This window comes from Heterocephalus glaber, unplaced genomic scaffold (genome assembly GCF_053883595.1).
Source record: "Heterocephalus glaber isolate CG9 unplaced genomic scaffold, H.glaber_assembly_v1.0 deba00001497, whole genome shotgun sequence".
NCBI lineage: Eukaryota > Metazoa > Chordata > Mammalia > Rodentia > Bathyergidae > Heterocephalus > Heterocephalus glaber.
The window spans coordinates 71135187-71154317 of NW_028258320.1; the positions used below are offsets into that span (position 1 = coordinate 71135187).

Below are 19131 nucleotides of genomic sequence, written 5' to 3' on the forward strand. Positions count from 1 at the left end.
TGGTGGAATCTGCTGCTGCTCATGTCCGGCCAGTTATCACATGCATACAGGGACCGACCATGCCCTCAAGCCATAGTATCTCAAGAATCCTAATAAGTTAAGATGTGGACAAAATATCCAGTTCACATCTAGGAATAAAGAGCCAGTGTGACACAGGGGCACTCTCCTGTTTGTAGCCTTCCTTCCCTGACTCCAAAGCGACCACACCCTGGAAGAGGGTCCTGCTGGCTTCAGGGAGTCACGGTGGAGGGGTGCCAAGACCAGGAGAAGGGCTATGCTTCAGGAGGGCTCGGATGGATCCTGCAAATACAAGGACAACAGGGAAAGCAACACCCACTGCAGTCTCCACCGCTCAGCTGTATAAACAAATAAAATGGTCCATTTCTTCGGGAACCTTAGTTGTCTTTGCACACACACAGAAGCGTGCACATGTCCACACGTACACATACCACTTCACATCCTCAAAGAAAAACAACCAAGAAAAGTCTACACAGTTTGTTTTTGCTGCATGTGGAATTTTTTCCTAAATCACATCTGACTTAGTGTTAAAACATCAACCTTTGGCCAAAACACTCTTAAAACAAAGACTTAATTGGTTCTGAACCAGCCTTTCTGAAAACCAAGGGAAACATCTTCTCCGGGTCTTGACCTTGATTACAACACTGCTCTTGGGGTTGGAATAATGATGAGTGTTGGAAGCGCTCCCTTCAGGGAGGGAACGGAGACCTAAACTGATCTACAGGCACCTGCAGGGCTCTCCTGGGAGGCAGCGATTTCCACACATCTGCAGCCTGGGCCCACCGCTCTGCTTTCAGCCTGCTGCTTAGTCTTCCCAGGTTACCGAGGACGATGGGAGGAGTTCAGAGGAGCTGGGTACAGGAAGGGCCAGTGTTAAAGCTGGGGCAAAATGGGCCTCTGACTACATCTAGATTATCTTATTGCCCCCCTAAATCATCTCACATACCTAATATGCAATGCAACAATCAAAATTCTGTCCTCAGGTCTCTCAAAAGGTCAACCCAAAAGTAAACACACATTTACCCCTCACCTCTCCAAGAAGGCTCCTGGTGTATGAACAACAGAAATGGAAATACACATTCTCCCAAAAGATATGTCTGAGAATATTCATGGAGCTTTGCTCATAACGGCAAAATAGTGGAAACAATCCAAATAGCTAATAGCATAGAAAGTATAAACACATTGGGGCATATTTCAAGGTGTCACACATTTCACATGTGAAATACTAAAGAAGAAAACTATTGCTACTCATGATAACATGAATGCAACTCATCAACTTAACACTGAGTCAGGACAGACATGAAAATAATATATTCTGTGTGGTTCCATTTTTATGAAGCCCAAAAGCAGGCAAAACTAAGCCACTGTGAGAATTTTCATTGGAACCAAGGAAAAGAGGAAGAGAAGCAAGATGAATGGAAGAGAGGGGCACAAAGGAGACTTCTGGGGAGTTCTTACCAGAGATCAGCAAACTAGGCCATGGGGCCAAATCCAGCCAGTTTGTTTTTATAAATAAAGTTTTATTGGCACATAGCAACGTTGCCTTTGGGTTTACCAGATAGTTGTGAACCACAACAGCAAACCCGGATAGCTGCCAATACAGACAGTACAGCTCCAAAGGCTGAAAATATCTGTTATTTAGCCCTCTACAGAGAAGGTGTGCCCACCTCGATCTACGTATCGATCTGGGACACAGTCTGGTGGATGGTCACATATGTCAGAGTTTGTTTACTTCTCTACTGACGACCTGTGTCACACTTCAGTGACACTTCCAAAAAGTCAAGGGCCAGGGGGCCTACCTCAGCGCAGAGCATGAACTTGGCATACAAGAGGCCTTGGGTTCAACTGCCAGCACCCAACAGAAAAAGCCAATAGAACTAAGTCATCGTGTCTTTTTCAGAAGTTCTTTCAATTTTCATTCCAGTTGCATTTGTGCTATTCATTTTGGGAGAATGGCCATTTATGCAGCCCTTGTCTCTTCTGAACTACAAGGAGCTAGGAGGTTGTCAAAAGGGGAGAGGATCACAACACAGCAAGTGCCGCTGGGTCTACATTTTGATAAGAGCGCTGACACATCCACAGAGCCACTCAGAGGCCATTCATGGAACTTGGCAGAGTCCTGGGATGACAGGAGGGATGGGACAGGAAGAGGGTAGAAGCCTCATGTGATGAACGGTGTCATACTACTCGAGGTTATTTTAGGATCTAGCTTAGGAGAGCAACATGTCAGCTCAGCTCCAACTGAAATACAGTAGTTATTAAGGTTAAGCAGTTTTAAGTTTCCAAAGAAGAAAACTCCACCAACAATCGGGTTGCAGTTAAGCCTGGAACCAGAGAACAGGTGAAGGAAAAGCCTGCTCTACACACCAGACTGGCCACTCTGTCCTCTCACTGCACCCATGAGCTGCCCAGTGCACTTGGAAAACAATTTCATTTTGTCTGAGGTTTCCCTTTTTTTCCGCTTTGCTTTTTTTGTTTCTAGCCATTTATCCTTTGATGATCACACTAAAATTACAGCTAGATGCCATTTGGTTTGGCCTCGTGCTGGCCTAGCAGACACTGAGGGAAAATGAATACTGAAAACATGGTGCTGGGTCTCTAATAAAATGTCTTTCTGTTTGCCCACATGGGCATCAAGCCTCAGCAAATAGAAGATGGCAGAACAATAGTACCTGTTCATGGAGGAATAGTGATGGTTTCAGTCCTCCAAACAATGAGCTCTGTAATTTACTCCATCCTCCTCCTGAGAAAGAGCTTCATGTGGCCTGTACCATGCCAGGTGGTTCGGAGAAGGACGAATTGCTCGGCCAAACAAGGGGCACTTCAGCACCGGGTATAAAGATTCAACAGCTGGTCTGGGCTCGGCTGGTCTCCCAGTGACATGGCCCCAGCAAGCCTTTCCACACCAAGATAAGGATCGCTATCCTATTCAGCCTCAACAATTCCCACACCCCAGGCCACAGGCCTTTCCAGCACTCCCCAAGATGTAGTACCCCGTGGGGCACTGCATGTTCACCCATTCATTCATCCCGAGTCAAGGTCTGGGCCTGTTTTCTAACCCGGCCCTGCCTCCAGCCCTGTTTCTGAGAGCAAGACCTACCTGGCCTGTATCAAAGGAAGGAGGGCCTGACAGGAAGTGTGCCAGCAAGAACAACTTAGCTTCAAGCTGAGGACACACTGGTCTTCAAGACACCTGGGGTAGAGGGGTAAAACCAAGAGCAGCACCTTCCCCTAAAATACACACAAGGCAAAGGCACAGCCACAGAAAAAATCAAAATATTTTTAAAACCAAGTTATTACAGCCTTGAAATAAGCACAAAAAGGCTAGGAATCCACCAAATAAAAATGTCTGCTGACTCATATTTTTCACTGGTGGAAGAATTCCATTTACCTAGGGCAAGTGACTATTCCAAACCCTTATTAAGGAAGAGACAGATTTGAAATGGCAAGGCTACAAAGATTCAATGCTGCAGGAGCTGCTCAAGACCACACATTCACATGCGCAAACACACACACACACACACACACACACACACACACACACACGGGATCTGCAAAAGCTTTCTACATGAAAGGGACAGTGACAACATGCACGATCCATCTAACCAACCTCAACCTACAGGACAGAAGAACCTAGAGCCAGAATCTCACACCATAGCAAAAGGTGTCAAAACCTTCCCTTCCAAAAGTTATGCCAGAACACTCCAGAAGTTCTGGTACTGTCAGTTACTCTGGCAGTCCATCCAGCCTCTCAAGGCCAGGCAGACAGACGAAAATCCTATTAGTCTGCTCGGCCTCCACTATCCACTACTGCTTTCTATTGGCTTCCGTTCAGCCCTGAGTCTATATTAGTCTGTGATTTGTTTAGAGAATAGAAGTACTACGTGAGCAGGAAACAGGACACTGATCAGAAGCTGAGATCTGTCGCCTTTCCCTTCCAGTGCTTTCAGTCTCATGTATCAACAGGCCCAAGAGAAATCAACATTTCAGGACAATCAGTTCAAAAGTGATATTTTTAGCACCACTTAATGTAATTCTGATCCACCGGAAACAATTCTCCTTGGCTGTCACATGGCCTTCTCGCCTGTCTCCCCCTTAATTCTTTCTGTTCACATTTCGCCACTCCATTCCACTCCCAAATCCAGACCCCTCCCTAAGCAAAAAGCAACTGTCAAGCTGGGGTCTGTGAGCCCATTACACCTGATCAAGATACTCCCAACAATAAACACTGGCTGCCCTTTCTTTCTGAGTCTTTAAATCACGGGAGCAGCATTTCTTCTTTCTTCTTCTCACCTCCCCTAATGATTTAACCACCACCACCATCATCACCCCATCATCACCACCACCACCATCATCAATGTCGATATCAATATCATCATCATTATTACCATCATCATCATCATCATCATCATCATCATCATCATCATCACCACCGCCATCATCATCATTTAGGTGGGGAAGGGTGAAGAATAAATGACATAAGAGACCTACATATTGACAATTCAAGCTTCAGAATCTCTTTGAGTTTCCTACCTGAATTGCAATCTGGTGTTCAATCGTTTTGTACGCAGAGTAATGTGTGCTGCCGGACTGAAAATGGAGCTGTAGAAAGAAATCAAATCAAAGCGTTCTGCTTATGTCACAAACTACAGGAAAACATCTTAAGCAGTTTATGAATAGCAGACAAACCTTCTTAAATTGAGGAATGAAGCCTTGGCATTCACTCAAGACCTGTGTACTTTTATTTGTTGCTATGGGTAAAATTATCTAAATACTAAAGTTTTTTTTAAAAAGCACCTATTCAATAAGCAAAAGAGGGGAGGGGCAGGAATGAGCATCAGGGACAAGAAAAAGAAAGACTGAAGCCCATTAAAACATAAAGGGAGCCAGTGTGCTGAGCGGGAGACTGAAGAGAAATTAACTTGGCTGCAAAAAGTCATCAGCACTGCAACATGTAGGCAACAGGAAAGTTTAAGAAAGGATTTGAGAAGCCACAGGACTGCAACAAGGACAAGCCCCTTCCCCAAGATTTCTAATCAGTGGGCCCTGGCACTCCAACGCAATTCTATTTCTGAGTAAACAAATGTGTTTGACAGACTGCAGGGGCCACCCAATGCCGGACACATTCTTTCACAGTGACTAAGCCCTCCGTCCCAGAACATCTCCACAAGCCCGCACTCTAGTAATTCACGCTTCCCCAAAGAGGGGGCCTCTCGGTGCCCAACAGCCACCAGTGTGTGGAGGGCCACCTATTAGTGAGCACTGGCTCACTCAGCCCCTCCATGGCAAAAGCTCTCGTCAGCTCGGTCCTGCAGACCACACGTCACAGGAGGGGGGGAAGCCCAAAAAAAAAACACCAACACTCCCCACCGAAGTGTCATTTTCCCAAATACTACTTGTTAATCTTGAGACCCTACCAACTGGGAAAAAAAACACCATCTGCTGATTTATTTTATAAACAACACCGTAATCACTAAAGGATCTCAATGGTTATCTGAAAATGCACTTTAACTTGCTATATGCCAACAAATCATGAGGGATCAGATGATGCTGGGAAATCACTGCTCACCCTAGTTGCAACAGGCAAATTTATTCCATCTCCAAACACAGAACTATGCTATCAGGAAGTATTAGTATTACTATCACTACGATATTATTACTAGTACCAGAACATTTCTGTGCTACTAGAACAAAGCATAGTTTGGGCTGCAAATGAGTTTTAGACCCAGTTAAACTGTATCTTGCTTCCTGGAAGAAAAATCATTCAGTTCACTCCCTGTTTTTTGTTGTTGTTTTTTTTAAAAAAAGGAAAAATAAAACAATTCACACAAGAACTTGTGAACTAATTCAAAATATACAAAGCCCAGTACTGATCAAATAAAAAGTCAAAATCCATCCTGCTCATGGGATAAGGCTGAAGTATCTATTTTAGGATATAGTAGACTGCTGATGTTATCTGTTTTATACGTGTGTGTATGTGTGTGTGTGTGTGTGTGTGTGTGTGTGTATACCAAAACAGATTAGTAAGAGGCACGAAAAAGAGGAAAAATAAACCTACATCTGCCAAAGCAGGGCAATAAACCACTCTCCCCCAAAACAACACAGCACTGCCCAGCAATGGACACAGAGTCCACTGCACAGCCCCGAGGCCCGACGCACTCCACCCAAAGTGAATCACTGGGGAAAAAAGATGGATGTGCACCCTTGGCCCCCTGCCCTTCTTTGTAAAAACTGCCAGTCAGTAAGCGGAGATTGCACTAATTACTGTGACAATTCTGCATCGTGTTAAAACAACTTTTGTGCTTGGAACAGGTCTCTCTGTGAGTGGAACTCTTGGCCAGAGAGCAGCGCTTGTCTGAGAGGAGGCTCTTCTTCTAAGCAGAGCAAGCAACACTAACAACTTGTCCCTCTTTTCAGCCGGTTTTATTCTCCTCTTTTCCAACTGCCTGATTCAGAGCTTAATGGAAACTTGTCCAAGCTTTTCTTCCCATAAACCCTCGGGAGCCGTAGGCAATCTGTACTCAGGGTAACCACAGGAATCTTCTATTGTCAATTAACATTGAATGGACACCTGATAACGAAGGACAGGTCGTGGAAAATAATTTCATATAGTCACAGTCTTAGGAATAAATTAATGAAACTGTGGCTAAGCCAAATTCAATTTTCACTTGTCCAGTTCTGTTCTTAATCCTTCCTTCATCACCACCCAAATAACACCAGCGATGCAGGAGAGAATGCTGCAATTAAACAGTAAAAACGCAGCTGCACGTTCCATAAGACTTGAGCAGAGAATCCAACGTACAAGACAGTGTTAACTTTAACCTTCCATTACACACACACGCGGTTTACAGCCAAGAAGCCATGGAGCCCCTCAGGAGCCCAGCAACACAGAAAACCGCCCACCACCTCACACCCTGTACGAACCCTCTGTGCCTAAGTCATCTTCCCCGGCAACCAGCAACCACTGTGTTGCAGAGATTTCTGAGCTACCAGGCCTCCAACTACAGGGAAGAGGACTGAAAATTTTCTCATTTCTCCTTTTGGTTTCCATCCCCTCTTTTCCCAGAGATACTCTTCTGAAATGTACATCTTAACTGCTTCTGCCTTCCATGTAAAACACAAGGCTGCCTTGTTTTAGTCCAGCTTTTTAAGACAAAGATAAAATACAAATACCCAGTGAAAACTTGGCACTCTAAACAGAAACAATCATGACTATCTCTCTAGAGGCTACTAGGAAGGAAAGAAAAAGAGATGGGTGGCCCTTGAGCTTTGAAAAATGAGGGGGTAGAGACCCAGGACAAGATGGCTAAGGCACATCTGAGTTCACGAACCAGGTGTCCATGTGCCTCGCCACCCGGACCGTCCTGTGCAGGTCACCTGGTGGGTCCCATGTCACCTCCTCACCCAGCAACTGTGGCTGTACTAGCCAGTGCCTGTCTACCTGGAGCACCCACCCGGAGGAGCCACCAAAAGAAGACTCCAGAGTACTTTTCACTCCATCCCTTCCCTCCCATGAAACTCAACAAAACAACATGCTCCCTTCCTGGGTGCTTGCTCACAGTGGCCAGGCCCCTCCTTTCCATTCAATCACTCCAGCCACCCAGACTCCCTTGTCCAGAGAAAGAACCAGGAAGATCTGGCCACTCTCCATACCTGCTTGCAAGGTTAACTGCTCCCCTTATTACCACAGCCCAGGTTCCCTCGTTTTATTTCTAATCACTACTGCTGGCTCTAAACTTGATGTTTCAGATACAGAACATCAGACATAATCCAGAGATGGGAGGAAGAGGAAGCAGCTTTTTTGAACCACAGGAATATCATCCTCTGAAGTAACATGCCCCCACACCAATTTTGAAGCCCTGTTGGTTTTTCTAGCACTAAGTTAACTTCCTTCCAGGGGGATGAAGATTAATTTCTGATGCCAATTCATTCCACTAAACTGGAATAAAATGGAGCTTTATTTTTAGGTTTATGAATCACCTGTCTTTTTCTTTCATATATTACAAAATAACATTCATTTCCTAAGAGGTTTTGGTTTTCTTGGGGTTTTTTGATCCACTTTCTTCTCTAACCTATGAAAGCCTTTACTTAAAGTCTAATTTCAATGTCATTAGCTCAAAGGACAAAATATTTAACTGTATCTAAGACCTTTTCCCAGGTCATCAGTCATTTTGGGAGCCCAAGGCAACAGAACTTCCATCCATTATGTACACAACCCCTCTCTACCCCCATAGCACATTGAGAGCCTTTTCCATTTTATGGGACATAAACTTTTTGACCAGAACTTTAGGGTTACTTACTGCCTGTTCTTATAAAAAGTACCAAAGAGCCTCTAACTTCAAGAGAGAAGGCAAAACCAGGATTACTAGTAGGCCCTTTGCTTTAAACATTCTTGCAAAGATCTAGACATGAACAACTGTAGCATCCTAAAACAACCATCTAACAATGGCACTGCATTTTCACTTCCTGGCATTCTCCTTCAAAAATCCTGCTGCAACAAAATGCAAGCCCTTAGACACAAGAACAATCTGTCCTACTGTCTCAGTGTTCCATCAAATGTCTATTTACCCTCATTAATTTTTTTTTTCTTTTCTTCAACCTGAAATCATCAGCTATGAGTCAGAGAACGATCATTAACTTTTACAGCTTCCATACATATCCACCTACTCACATTTGGGGAAAGAAGTATTGACTTGCAACACTGCCTGAGACCAAAATCCTCTAAGAGGAAAAAAAATTGCTTCAAGAAAGTTTCATCTTCAGGTCTACAGGGGATGATACATTCATTGTTTTTCCACGTCGGGCTCGGGCTGCAATCTGTGCCAACAAGAAAAAAGCTGAGGTTCCACCTGGTGCTGGCGACGGGCACCTTCTGGGACGGTTTTCGAGAAAAAATTAGATGGTTTTCTTTAAACGTCAAAGCAAATGAACATCCTTAAACTGGGAGGGCACAAAGTGAATTAAGTTTCCTGCTCTTGTATAAAACACATTTCTAGCATATAAAAACACGTGGGCTGAAGTGCTGAGACATGTTCTTAACGCAGCACTTTTCATTAAGAGTTGCCACACTAACACTCTTAAAATGATGCCCCATCATTACTCCACTTAGCAGTCACAGTGCTGCAACTCATAACGAATTAATTTGCATTAATGTGGGTTTCATGTGTCCTTCCCTGGGTATGCCATTGTGATTCAGGCTCAATAAAACTGACATGACAATAACACAGTGCCTTTTATTTCACTTTCCAAAACAAACCAACCCACCCAGAGACCCACACAAATCCTTTCCATTTTTTAAGCATTTTACTAATATATTTAGTACATCATAATTGGCCCAGCACGCAGGAATCTAGTTATCTTCTCAGTAAATATTTATAGCATCACTCTTTCCCATTCATTCTGCATTTTCTTAGAGAATCTCACTGTAGCCTACATCTGCAATTCATTGACTTTACAATTTACCACATGTTGGGATGGGAGAGGTCTTAGCTCCATTTGAATCACTACACAAATATGCAAGTGATTTATCGGTTTCAAACTGAAGACTCCAAGAAAGGGGCTCCACTTTTCCTGAACATTACTTCTGGCAGACCATGAACAATTACAGTTCGTACTAATTAAGCTCTGTAAATGTGCTGTGCCCTGCTAATGCCTACCAGGCCTCAAATTTATTTTCATGATGCCAAACTTTAGCCAGCGAGGTTAACCCCTTCAGAGCTGGGATCGTTAACGGCCATTCCTTCCCCTGCAGATCTCACTGTCTGGGGCCACTTTATAGCAAAAAGAGTAAAATATAATGGGCTGGATCACCCATCCGAAATCAGATGTGCCTAAGGAAGAGAAACCTATCATTGGAAAACTGGAGAACACCATGGCTGATAACCCCTGTTCAAAGATCCCACAGCCCCATCTTTGTAATGAGCTGTTAAGGGATTCACATCTATCCCTGAGGGCTAGTAAGTTTCTGCATTCCATTGATTAGAAAATAAAACCTTTCAGCCTGGGTCTTTAAGTTTGAATTGGAAGGAGGGAAGGATCTGGGCACAAACAACAGGGTCATCAGCTCCCCTGGTCGCTCAACGGTCACCCAGACAACGCTCCTGAATCCCACTCCCCCCCCCCCGTACTGCGTGCGCGCGTGCGCGCGTGTGTGTGTGTGTGTGTGTGTGTGTGTATCACACACACCAGGACAGCCCACTTTTTAAACCTAGGTTAAAATCGGCAGGGCAATCAGCTTTCTGTCCCACAGCCAGGTCTCCACCACAGATATCACCCAGCCAGACTCCAGATGTGTTCTGGATAAGGGACAGGAAACACATTTGTTGCCAGATAGGACCCTTTGGGCGAGGAGGGGCCTGGAACCAATCTCTGCCCACCAAAAGCAACACACTTCTTAACAGCCCCTCCCAGGCATGGCGTGCCAGCCCATTTCCAAACAGGCCCTCTATGTCCAGATCTTTGTCCTGCCTCCTTTTCTCAATCAAGATTTATTTCTGCCACTTCAATATGCTTTTCTGTGACTCCTTCCCCTGAAGCCAGTATATTTTTCCCAAATGCGTGGCCCTTCTATACCCAGCGTAAACCTGCATTTTTTCCTTGTCTATTAAATTCTTTTAACCAACTCTCCTCTCCTTTTGGAGTGAAGCCTCATATTAACTAGAGCACCATGCAATGTGTATATTTTCCCTGCCAGCTCACTGGAACATCATATAAATTAAAGCATGGTCTCCCATATCAGGTTTCCTTAAGTATTCTGGGAAATATGCACAATATAGACAAAGTAGTATCCAGAAAGGGGAGAAGGGATTAAAGAAGGGAAAGAAAGGAAAAAGGGGGAAACCAGAAAAAAAAGGAAGGATGCAAACACCCAGAGCAACTTTGCTTTTGAGAAAGGCATTTGTGCACAGCCTCCAGGACATTCCCATCCCTGAAAGTGCTCTTTATAAATGTGTGTAACAATAGCCTAGAGGGAAAGTACAGGTCAGCTGCCAGGGGGGGTCTGTCTCAGTAAACTCAGACTGGAGGAGGGGGAGGGCAGCCTCTGCAAACCGCACCCCCATCTCACTGCTTATAATTAGTGAGAGAAATCTGAGCTACTGCCAACGTCTGTGGACCTTGAATATTATAAGGCCAACGTGGCGTCAAATATCTTAACATTCATAAGTGTTACGGGCTGTAAATAAAGCCTGGGGATTTATGACCCAGTGCGCTTGCCAGCAAAGGACTGGGGCGCATTTCTTTCAGCAGACCTGTCGAGGTGCAAGTTTGCCTTTGGTTGTAAAATTAACCATTTCCTTCACAAATGTGCTCAATTAGAAGTCCAACTTGAAGATTTACTTAGACAGTTGTCAATATTCACTCTCAGAAGAAACTCAAGACACCCACCCACGTGACATGTCCCCCTTTCAGAAATAAAACCCGCAAGACTTTGTTTCATCCCTCCCTTTCAAAACGTGTCACATCCAAAGAGTTATAAAGCTGGCCAAAGATATTATCTAATTCCTCTTACCAAGACTAAAAAGCTTACACCTACTTCCTTGGAAAGTGCTCATTTATTTGGCAATGCTATGATTTTAAAAAAAAAGTAGATCACTCCCTGCCCAAAGTCTCTCTTCCCCTAATATAATATCATCCACTTCCTGTGTAGGAGCGAGCATTTGCTAAATCCAGGTTGTCTCATGCTTAACTGCCAATAAACCAACTTCCACATAACTTCCAGACAGCTGAGGAAAAGGTCCTCGGAGTTTTAGTCATGGTCCAGAAACACTCGTCCACACAAAAATTTGCAGCTGTCCTTTTTACAGTGCATTTTTAATGTGACTGGGGGCCCCTGTTGTGAAACATCTGACAAGACGCAAAACCCTCTTAGATACCTTCTAGTTTACTACTCCAAGTGTGTAAGAGAAGTTGCACCAGGATTTTCCCAGCCGAGGAATCTAGGCACTTTTTGCACACGCCCAAATCACCTCCTGGGATATAAGGAGGCATTCACATCCTGTAAAGACTTCTACTGTAATCTTTAAAAGCACAGCCTCTGGTGCAACTATTAAAATGCTAGCTTTCTAAAGCAAATATTTTTTTTAATGGAGCGCAGAACTGCAGCGATCCTGTGCAGTTAACAGAACAGCATTCTTTATCTGTAAACCCCCGGAAACCATCCTATAACTTTTTCACAGCTTGCTAAGAAACAGAAAGCTGACCAACTTCCAGCAGAGACTCTAAATGAAATCCCTATCAGTAAAATTAAAATCAAGGTTGAAAACTCCTAGCAAGAACAGTTATTGTTTTCCTCAAAAATCTTTTCTCCATCAGAGAAGGGGGCATCAGTCAAAGCTACTTCCCCGAAGCAGAGAAAAGTTTCCAAAAACATTTCTTCCAGATAAGCACTTTCAGCTCCCAACTGCCTAAGAGTTTCTTTCTGGGGTTTCAAAAAGCCTTAATATCCTCAAACTGCAAAGTGCTGGCATATTAAATTAACATCATTAAAATGACTTATTTTAATTATTGAGCCCATAATCCATACTGTAGACATTAAACCCCAACCTATAAAGATTAGCACAGAATACCACTGCATTGAGATTGAAATCTAAACATGTTCGCCATAAATATTTCTGAAGGAGAAGAAAAACAATTAGCATAAATACCAAAGAAGGGCAAGAACACCTGTTCTTTTTCAAGGCGATAAGCATTTTATTGTTCTCTATTTAAAATGTAATGACCTGTGTAATTACAGTAATATTACATTGTTATGTAGAGGCTTGGAATGTCACACTTTGAAAAGTGTTGTCAAAACATTCGGGGCCAAGGTGGGGGGGGTGGGAAGACAACAGGGAAGAACCAACATTAACCCTTCACACTCCAAGGTCTAAATCTTTTGTATTAGAAAGGATTACGTTGTTTGAGCCGGGAGAAAACATCCATTTTTCACAAGCCAGAAAGAGAAGTTGCCCAGCTAAATAAACCCCAATGAATAGGCCCCTCTTGGTTCCCTTCAAATGCTGGATTCCAACTTCAAAAATGAATTCAAGATGCTGCTTATTTATCTGCTCAAACTAGTTGCAAACAGCTCAGTTGAAAAGCAAAGAAGATGCAAGAATTCTAGTAATTGAGCCGTTAAAAGAGAAATTGCAAAGGTAACTAGAATTTCCACCAATGTAGCCCTATTTCTTGTTTGCCAGGAGGGAAAAAGAAATGTAAAACTATCCTTTCCTATCAACTTTAATATGATAACAGTATTCTTATCTTTAGTACACAAGTGTCTAATATTTACAGTTCTAAGTCTTCCCGGCTACTTAAGTAGATCCCTCCTTAATGCATTTTTTTATGTGAATCTGTCTTTTTAAAGCTATTCACATTACTGTATCAAAGGCTAAATTAATGTTATACAGAAATCTTTGTCATTTTAAAATAAAATTATTACTATCAAGGTCCACGGTGTCTTCAGCAATTAAAGCATTATTCCTGAGATAATATATTATTCATCATAAGCCGATTTAATGATAGCCCTTAAAGCAGAAATCAGGGTTCCAGAGAGTTTGCTTTTGAAAGGGTGCAGCTGCTTCACAGGTATGCTAGTAACAGAAAATGCAGGAAAAAAAAAAGAAAAAGCACCACCATATGGAGGACGGGAGGAGGATAAAGCATACCGTTAATTTGTCTTTACACCTTGCCCTTCAAAACCAGACCCTAGGAAACACTAAGAAATTCAGATGAGCGCGGGATGGCCACCGTCTTGCCTATAGATTCCTCCCACAGCTGTATCAAATCTGGAATTGCAGATTCTGATCGAAGATGTCAAGAGTGACACACAACAGCCTCCGGTGCTCATTTCCACTGCTCCGCTTACCAGCCTAAATAAATAACTTTAATTTTGGAGTACATAATCTAACCCAGGTAACAGAGGAAGGAGGACGAGGCAGTGTACACAAAGATGTCTGCTGGTGTTTGACATGCAAATACTAAAACTGCCTACTGAGTTCAGAAATGTCTTCTCAGACTCAATCTGATGTCACAGCACAAGGCCACCCGCTATGTCCACAATTAAAATAACTAGCTGGCGTCTATTCCTATAATGCCCACAAAGGGGACCGAGGGTTGGGAGCCTTCCTTTTCTCACCGGGAAATCATTTATTTGCCTTCAACAATATCCCTGTCTCCTAATTACAGCACAACACAACAGTTCAAGTTTTAGGCTATATTCGGAAAAGGTTGCCAGCGGCCACAGTTATGGAGTTTAAAAAGTCGAGAGCCAACAAGCTGGCCATCAAAGCCCAACATTCAGATGGCCTTTCAGATGGCTCTGTGGATTTTAAAATAATACCAAAGAGATTTCCAAGGTAGGAAGGAGAGGAGAGGAAGAAATTCCCAAGATTACTTTGGAATGCTGCTTGGTCGGGTTAGTACAGGAACACTCCGATTTTAAGGTGAATGGTCTCTTCTAAGACACCCCCAAGCTCCCAAGAAAAATACCAAACAACTGGACTGTGCCTTCCGTACAGCTGCAAGCCCAGAGCCCGGCCCCAGCAGCCTGAAAGAGCGGGCCCTGCAGGAGGAGGTCGGGCAGAGCCGTTCTCCCAGCCTCCCCAGCATGCTGAAGCCTGGGCGCCGGGGAGGGGAGGAATAATTATTTCTCTTTCCTGGCCATAAAAAATGACCCATCTAGTATGCCCTTGCCATTTTGTCAAGGCCGCGAAAAAACAAGTCAAACCTGATAGTTAATGTTTTAATGCTTAAAAACACTTGTAGATCTGATCGACTCCCGCCCAGCAAACCCTTGGCCATGAGCACCGAATCCACTACAGCTCAACAGAGAGTGCCTTATTTCCAATTGCCGTCTTGAGTTACCAAAAAAAAAAAGCAGTGTGTAAATAAGGGCTGGAGGACCAAACCGGAGAAGGTGCAAAATGACAGTCTGGAGAAGCTGAGCACAAATGCCTCCGGCGTACCGAGAGATTCCTAACCCGGCATTTTTCGGAGAGCAGAATGGAGGAGGGGTTCAGGGCGAGGGCAAGGGGCAGAGACCTGTGGGGGCGGGGGTGGACCGTGTGAACCAACGTCAGCGAAGGCTGCAGAACGCGCGCTGCAGGAGGCGCCTCGGGAGCCCTGCACCCCGCGCCGCCCCGGGGCCCCCAAACTTGGGTGACCTGCAATCAGCGAGCCACTCCCTCGAAGGATGGACACCCCTGGCCTCCCAAATCCCCTGCACCATCTACAGCCCGGGCAACCCGGTCTCTGGGCCCCCCGGGCCCACTGAGGGCCTTGTGGGAAGCCGGCGAGAACAAACCCCGACTCCTCGCACTTCGAGGCACCAAATTTCACTAGAAATACATCAACTCCGCTCGGGGAGGCCATCCGGCCCGAACCACCGAGAACTCCGGCCACTAGCGCCTCCGAGCCCGCGCTTCCCGCAGACAGTGCGTGGGGCAGCCGAGCCCGCCACGGCACCCGGGGCTCTCGCGGCCCTGCGGAGCTGCCCGGAAAAGGATGGCCCGAGCCCCCAAGTTTGCGGCAGGGCCGGCCTGGGAAATGTGACCTTCCAGGGGACAGGGGAAGGAGGGCCGAGAGCCAATGATCGCCACTAGAAAGCTAAATAAATAACCGGCCGGGACAGAAAGCCGGGCGCCTCTCGGGGGCCCCGGCTCCGCGCTCGCCTGCGCTCCCGGGCCGCGCCGGCCAGAAAACGCACTCTCGCCCGCGCCCCTCACCGCCGGCCCGGCGGCAGCAGCCAAGGGGTTAACGGGGAAAGCCCAAGACGCCCACAGCGGAGGGAAAGAAGGGAGAGCGGAGAAAGAGCCCCACAGTCATCTTCCCAGGGTGAAGAAACAAACACCGCCACCGAGGGGGAGGGGACCGGAGCGCACAAAAACTTCTGCGGGTTCTCCCTCCCCCACCCCCAGTCAAGCCCTGCTCGGGAAGAAAGGGCTCCCAACAACGCGAGACAGCAAACTGAAAGCAGGAACACGGCAAAGTGCAAACAAATCCAGTCCACAAAAGGCAGAAAAGTTTGGAGAGTTTGGGGCCGCCTGGGCCCGGGCGGGGGAGGGGCGGGGAGGGAGAAGGTGGGGGAGGGGAGGGGAGGGGGGGCGAGCAGGCCGCATGCGGGGCCGCGCGAGGCACTTACGGTTCGGGCGGTGGGCGAGAGCGATCCGTTGGGGAGGTAGGGGCTCGTCAGGTCGGGGATCATGATGAAGGGGTAGCCGGGATACGGTGGCCCCTTAAAGAGCCCTCCATCTTGCCTCTTGGCGGCTAACATGGCGGGGCGGCGAGGGGACGGCGGCGGGCGCGCGGAGCGGGAGAGAGCGGGAGAAACTTTTTAGAAAGTGGCCCCAGGCGCCGGGGCGCGCGGGGTCGGGGCGCGGGGGGCGCGGGGCCGGCCCGGGGGGCAGCGCCGGGCAGCTGCGGGGCGTACTCACCTTCTTCCAAACTTTCCCGGGATTTATCTCGGAAACTTTCGGAGCGAGGCGGAGGCCGTCTTTCCGCCTTTCCCGGAGGGGTGGAGGTAGGGAGGGCGAGGGGCAAACGCCACGCAGAGGGAAGGGGGGGAAAGGGGCGGCGGGGTGGGGGGCAGAAAAACAGGGTTACAAGTTTTTGCAGTGGTGGCCCCGCGCGCACGCCGCCCGCCGCCCCCGGCCCCGGCCCCGGCTCCCCTTCCAGGCACCTTCACCAGCCCAGGAACCAGATCACGACCCTACCAGCCCGGGGGGCTTTTCCTACCTCGGAATCGGAGGAGCTGTTTTGATTCGTTTCTGATTCATTGACTAGAGACGATTTGACATCAGCTAAATCCCTCTCTGCCGACGAGTTTTCCGAGCTCTTCTCCTCCTGCTCGCCCTCGTCTTTGAAGGAAATCAGTTCGTCGTTAGCGCCTAGGTCATCCCCTCCACCGCCGTTCAGCTGCGGCATTTTTTTTCACCCACCAGCAGCAATTTTGGAGGAAAAATGAAGGAGGAAGAAAAGCCAAAAAAAAAAAAATCACCCCAAAAAAGTTTCCCCCCCCCACAAAAAAAATTGCAAGAAAAAGACGAGTCCAAGGTGAACTTTTTTTCCTGCTTTGGGGTCTTTCTCTCCTGGGGAGGGGAAAAGAGGGAGGAGGGAAGGGGAAGGGGGAGATCTGCACGCGTGAGTTTGAGTTTCTTTTTTCTCTCGTTCCCAAGGATCCGATCAATGTGCAAAAAAATAATAAATAAAAAAGGGGGTAAAAAAACACCACCAACAACAAGAAGTCAGATATAAAGAGCAAAGGGGGGGGAAGCCGAAGATACAGGAGGAACTCGTGCCGCTCGGATTTGAGTGAGTTGAAGTTAGACTGAGAGCTTTTCAGTTCAAAGGCGGCGCTGATTGACAGATAGAAAAAGGGGGATCGAAATCCGGAGGAACGGAGTAGTCTGGGAGCGGAGATTATTGACAGGGCGAGAGGAACACACTCGCCTTAATGAGATGCCGGGGGCGGGGCAGGCTGGGTGACGTGTGCATAAATAAACAGCCGCGGTGGGCGGGGCGGGGCGGTCAACAATGATCCTTTCGGCCCGGGAGGAGGAGGAGTACGAGAAGGGAGGGGCGGGGGCGCGCGCTGGGGGAGCGGCCTGCGCGGCGCGCGCGAGGCGGGAGGCCGGGCCAGGCCGGACGCGGGGACCCGCTCCAGGAGGGGCGGTTTCGGGGAGACAATGCGGAGTGGGAGAGGAGGGGCAGGGGGTGGCGACCGAGGCTGGAATCCGAGCCGAGGAAGGCGGAAGGAAAAGCCCACTCTGGGGGCGGGGATGGGGAGAGGCCCAGAAAAGTGCACTTTGGAAATATTAGAAATAAGTCGGAGGGAAGGAGGCGAGCGTTGGGGGGGGGGGGGGGGGCGGGGGAGCTTGGTGGTTAATCCGGCAGTGACATCGGCCGCCCGGGGCGGGATGGAACAGAAGTGGTCACAAGGAAAACTCACCCCTCCAGTTCCAGAGCGCTGGGGAAGTGGCGGAGCTGGGCAAAGTTCCTGGCCATCCGCGGGAACTATTAACCCACTGTGCCTTCCCCTCCCTCGTTGGTTTACTAATAGTGGATCCTTTCGTTAAATGTGAATTCCATTAGGATGAAGATACCACGATGACTTCTTATCCAAAAAACAAATACTGTAGGGTTTCTCGGGGCATTAAAAATGTCCTTAAGGAAAAATATATGATTCTTTTAAACGTAAAGTGGACCTCCTTTTTTAACTGATGTTGGAGGTGGTAGGAAACGAGCAAGGATTCAAAGTCCTTTCTGACTTTGGAGGTGAAAAGTTCAGGCGTTAATAGCGCCTGGGAAAATAAAACTGAAAGTTCACCAAGCCCTGGGAGGAGTGGGGCCGGAGTCTTTTTCGAAGGAGATTGGAAATGAAATCCCCAAAGACTGACCAAAGAATCAAGATGTAGATGGTCCTGGCAGGAAATGGCTCACCAAGGTGATGCTGGAAGACCTCAGGGAGAAGGTGGGAAAGCTCGGGTTTGAGACAGGTATCTGTTGGTTGTTAGGCACTGGCCAGGGGAGGAGGTTGATTTGCCACAAAATGGGGAACAGAATTTTGTTAAAGGGGGAAAGCCCAGCTCCCAAAACTCAGGGTTCCCAGATAATGGAGCAAAAATACTTGTTTTCCTGTAGATATGCAAGGAGAAGTGGACAGGAAACTACAACATCAAAAGAGGACAAAAAAGAACCGGGGGAAAAGAATCAATAGGAATTAGCAAATTGCCTATTAGGAGCAACGTTGGTCTGGAGTCCACAATGTATTATATTATCCCACCTTTCTCTACAAAAGCTCACCTGTTCTTCAGCTGGTCCATCAGCACATAGCCTTCCAAAAGAAAGCAAATTCGCCATGTAATATTTAGAGGGCTTGGGGTTTCAGCCAAACTGTTTTATAGACTAAGGTCTCAGAAAGAAGACTTAAAAATAATGATACTGAGATTGACAAGGCCAACGAATTCCCCTGCACTGGAAAAAAATTCACAACCACATTTGCACACTAAAGAGTAAGATGCAGGCAAAATAAAAATGGGCTGGGGAGGAGACAGAGGAGAATCACTGTAAATCCCAACTTTCATATTAATCAGAAAATCAGAAGTAGAGTGAGAAGGAGTCTGAAAAGTAAAACAA

At 46.7% G+C, this 19131-nt stretch overlaps 1 protein-coding gene across 49 annotated transcripts in view; it reads right to left on the bottom strand.

Annotated features, from left to right (window-relative positions):
* The window catches only part of Tcf7l2 (transcription factor 7 like 2), a 185139-nt gene extending 167656 nt beyond the window's left edge, over positions 1 to 17483 (bottom strand). For 9 of the 49 annotated variants that reach the window (XM_004838895.4, XM_013070026.3, XM_013070030.3 and 6 more), the window contains exons 1-4: positions 16732 to 17481; positions 16431 to 16497; positions 16139 to 16263; positions 4552 to 4620 (exon numbers count right to left, since the gene is read on the bottom strand). In XM_004838895.4, the coding sequence (XP_004838952.1) occupies positions 4552 to 4620; positions 16139 to 16263; positions 16431 to 16497; positions 16732 to 16920 (450 nt within the window). In that variant the 5' untranslated portion in view covers positions 16921 to 17481. Of the gene's footprint in view, positions 1 to 4551; positions 4621 to 16138; positions 16264 to 16430; positions 16498 to 16731 lie in introns of all 49 variants that reach the window. The other 40 variants (XM_087185298.1, XM_004838921.4, XM_004838906.4 and 37 more) reach the window with 17 other exon arrangements.
* Positions 17484 to 19131: the final 1648 nt, after the last annotated feature.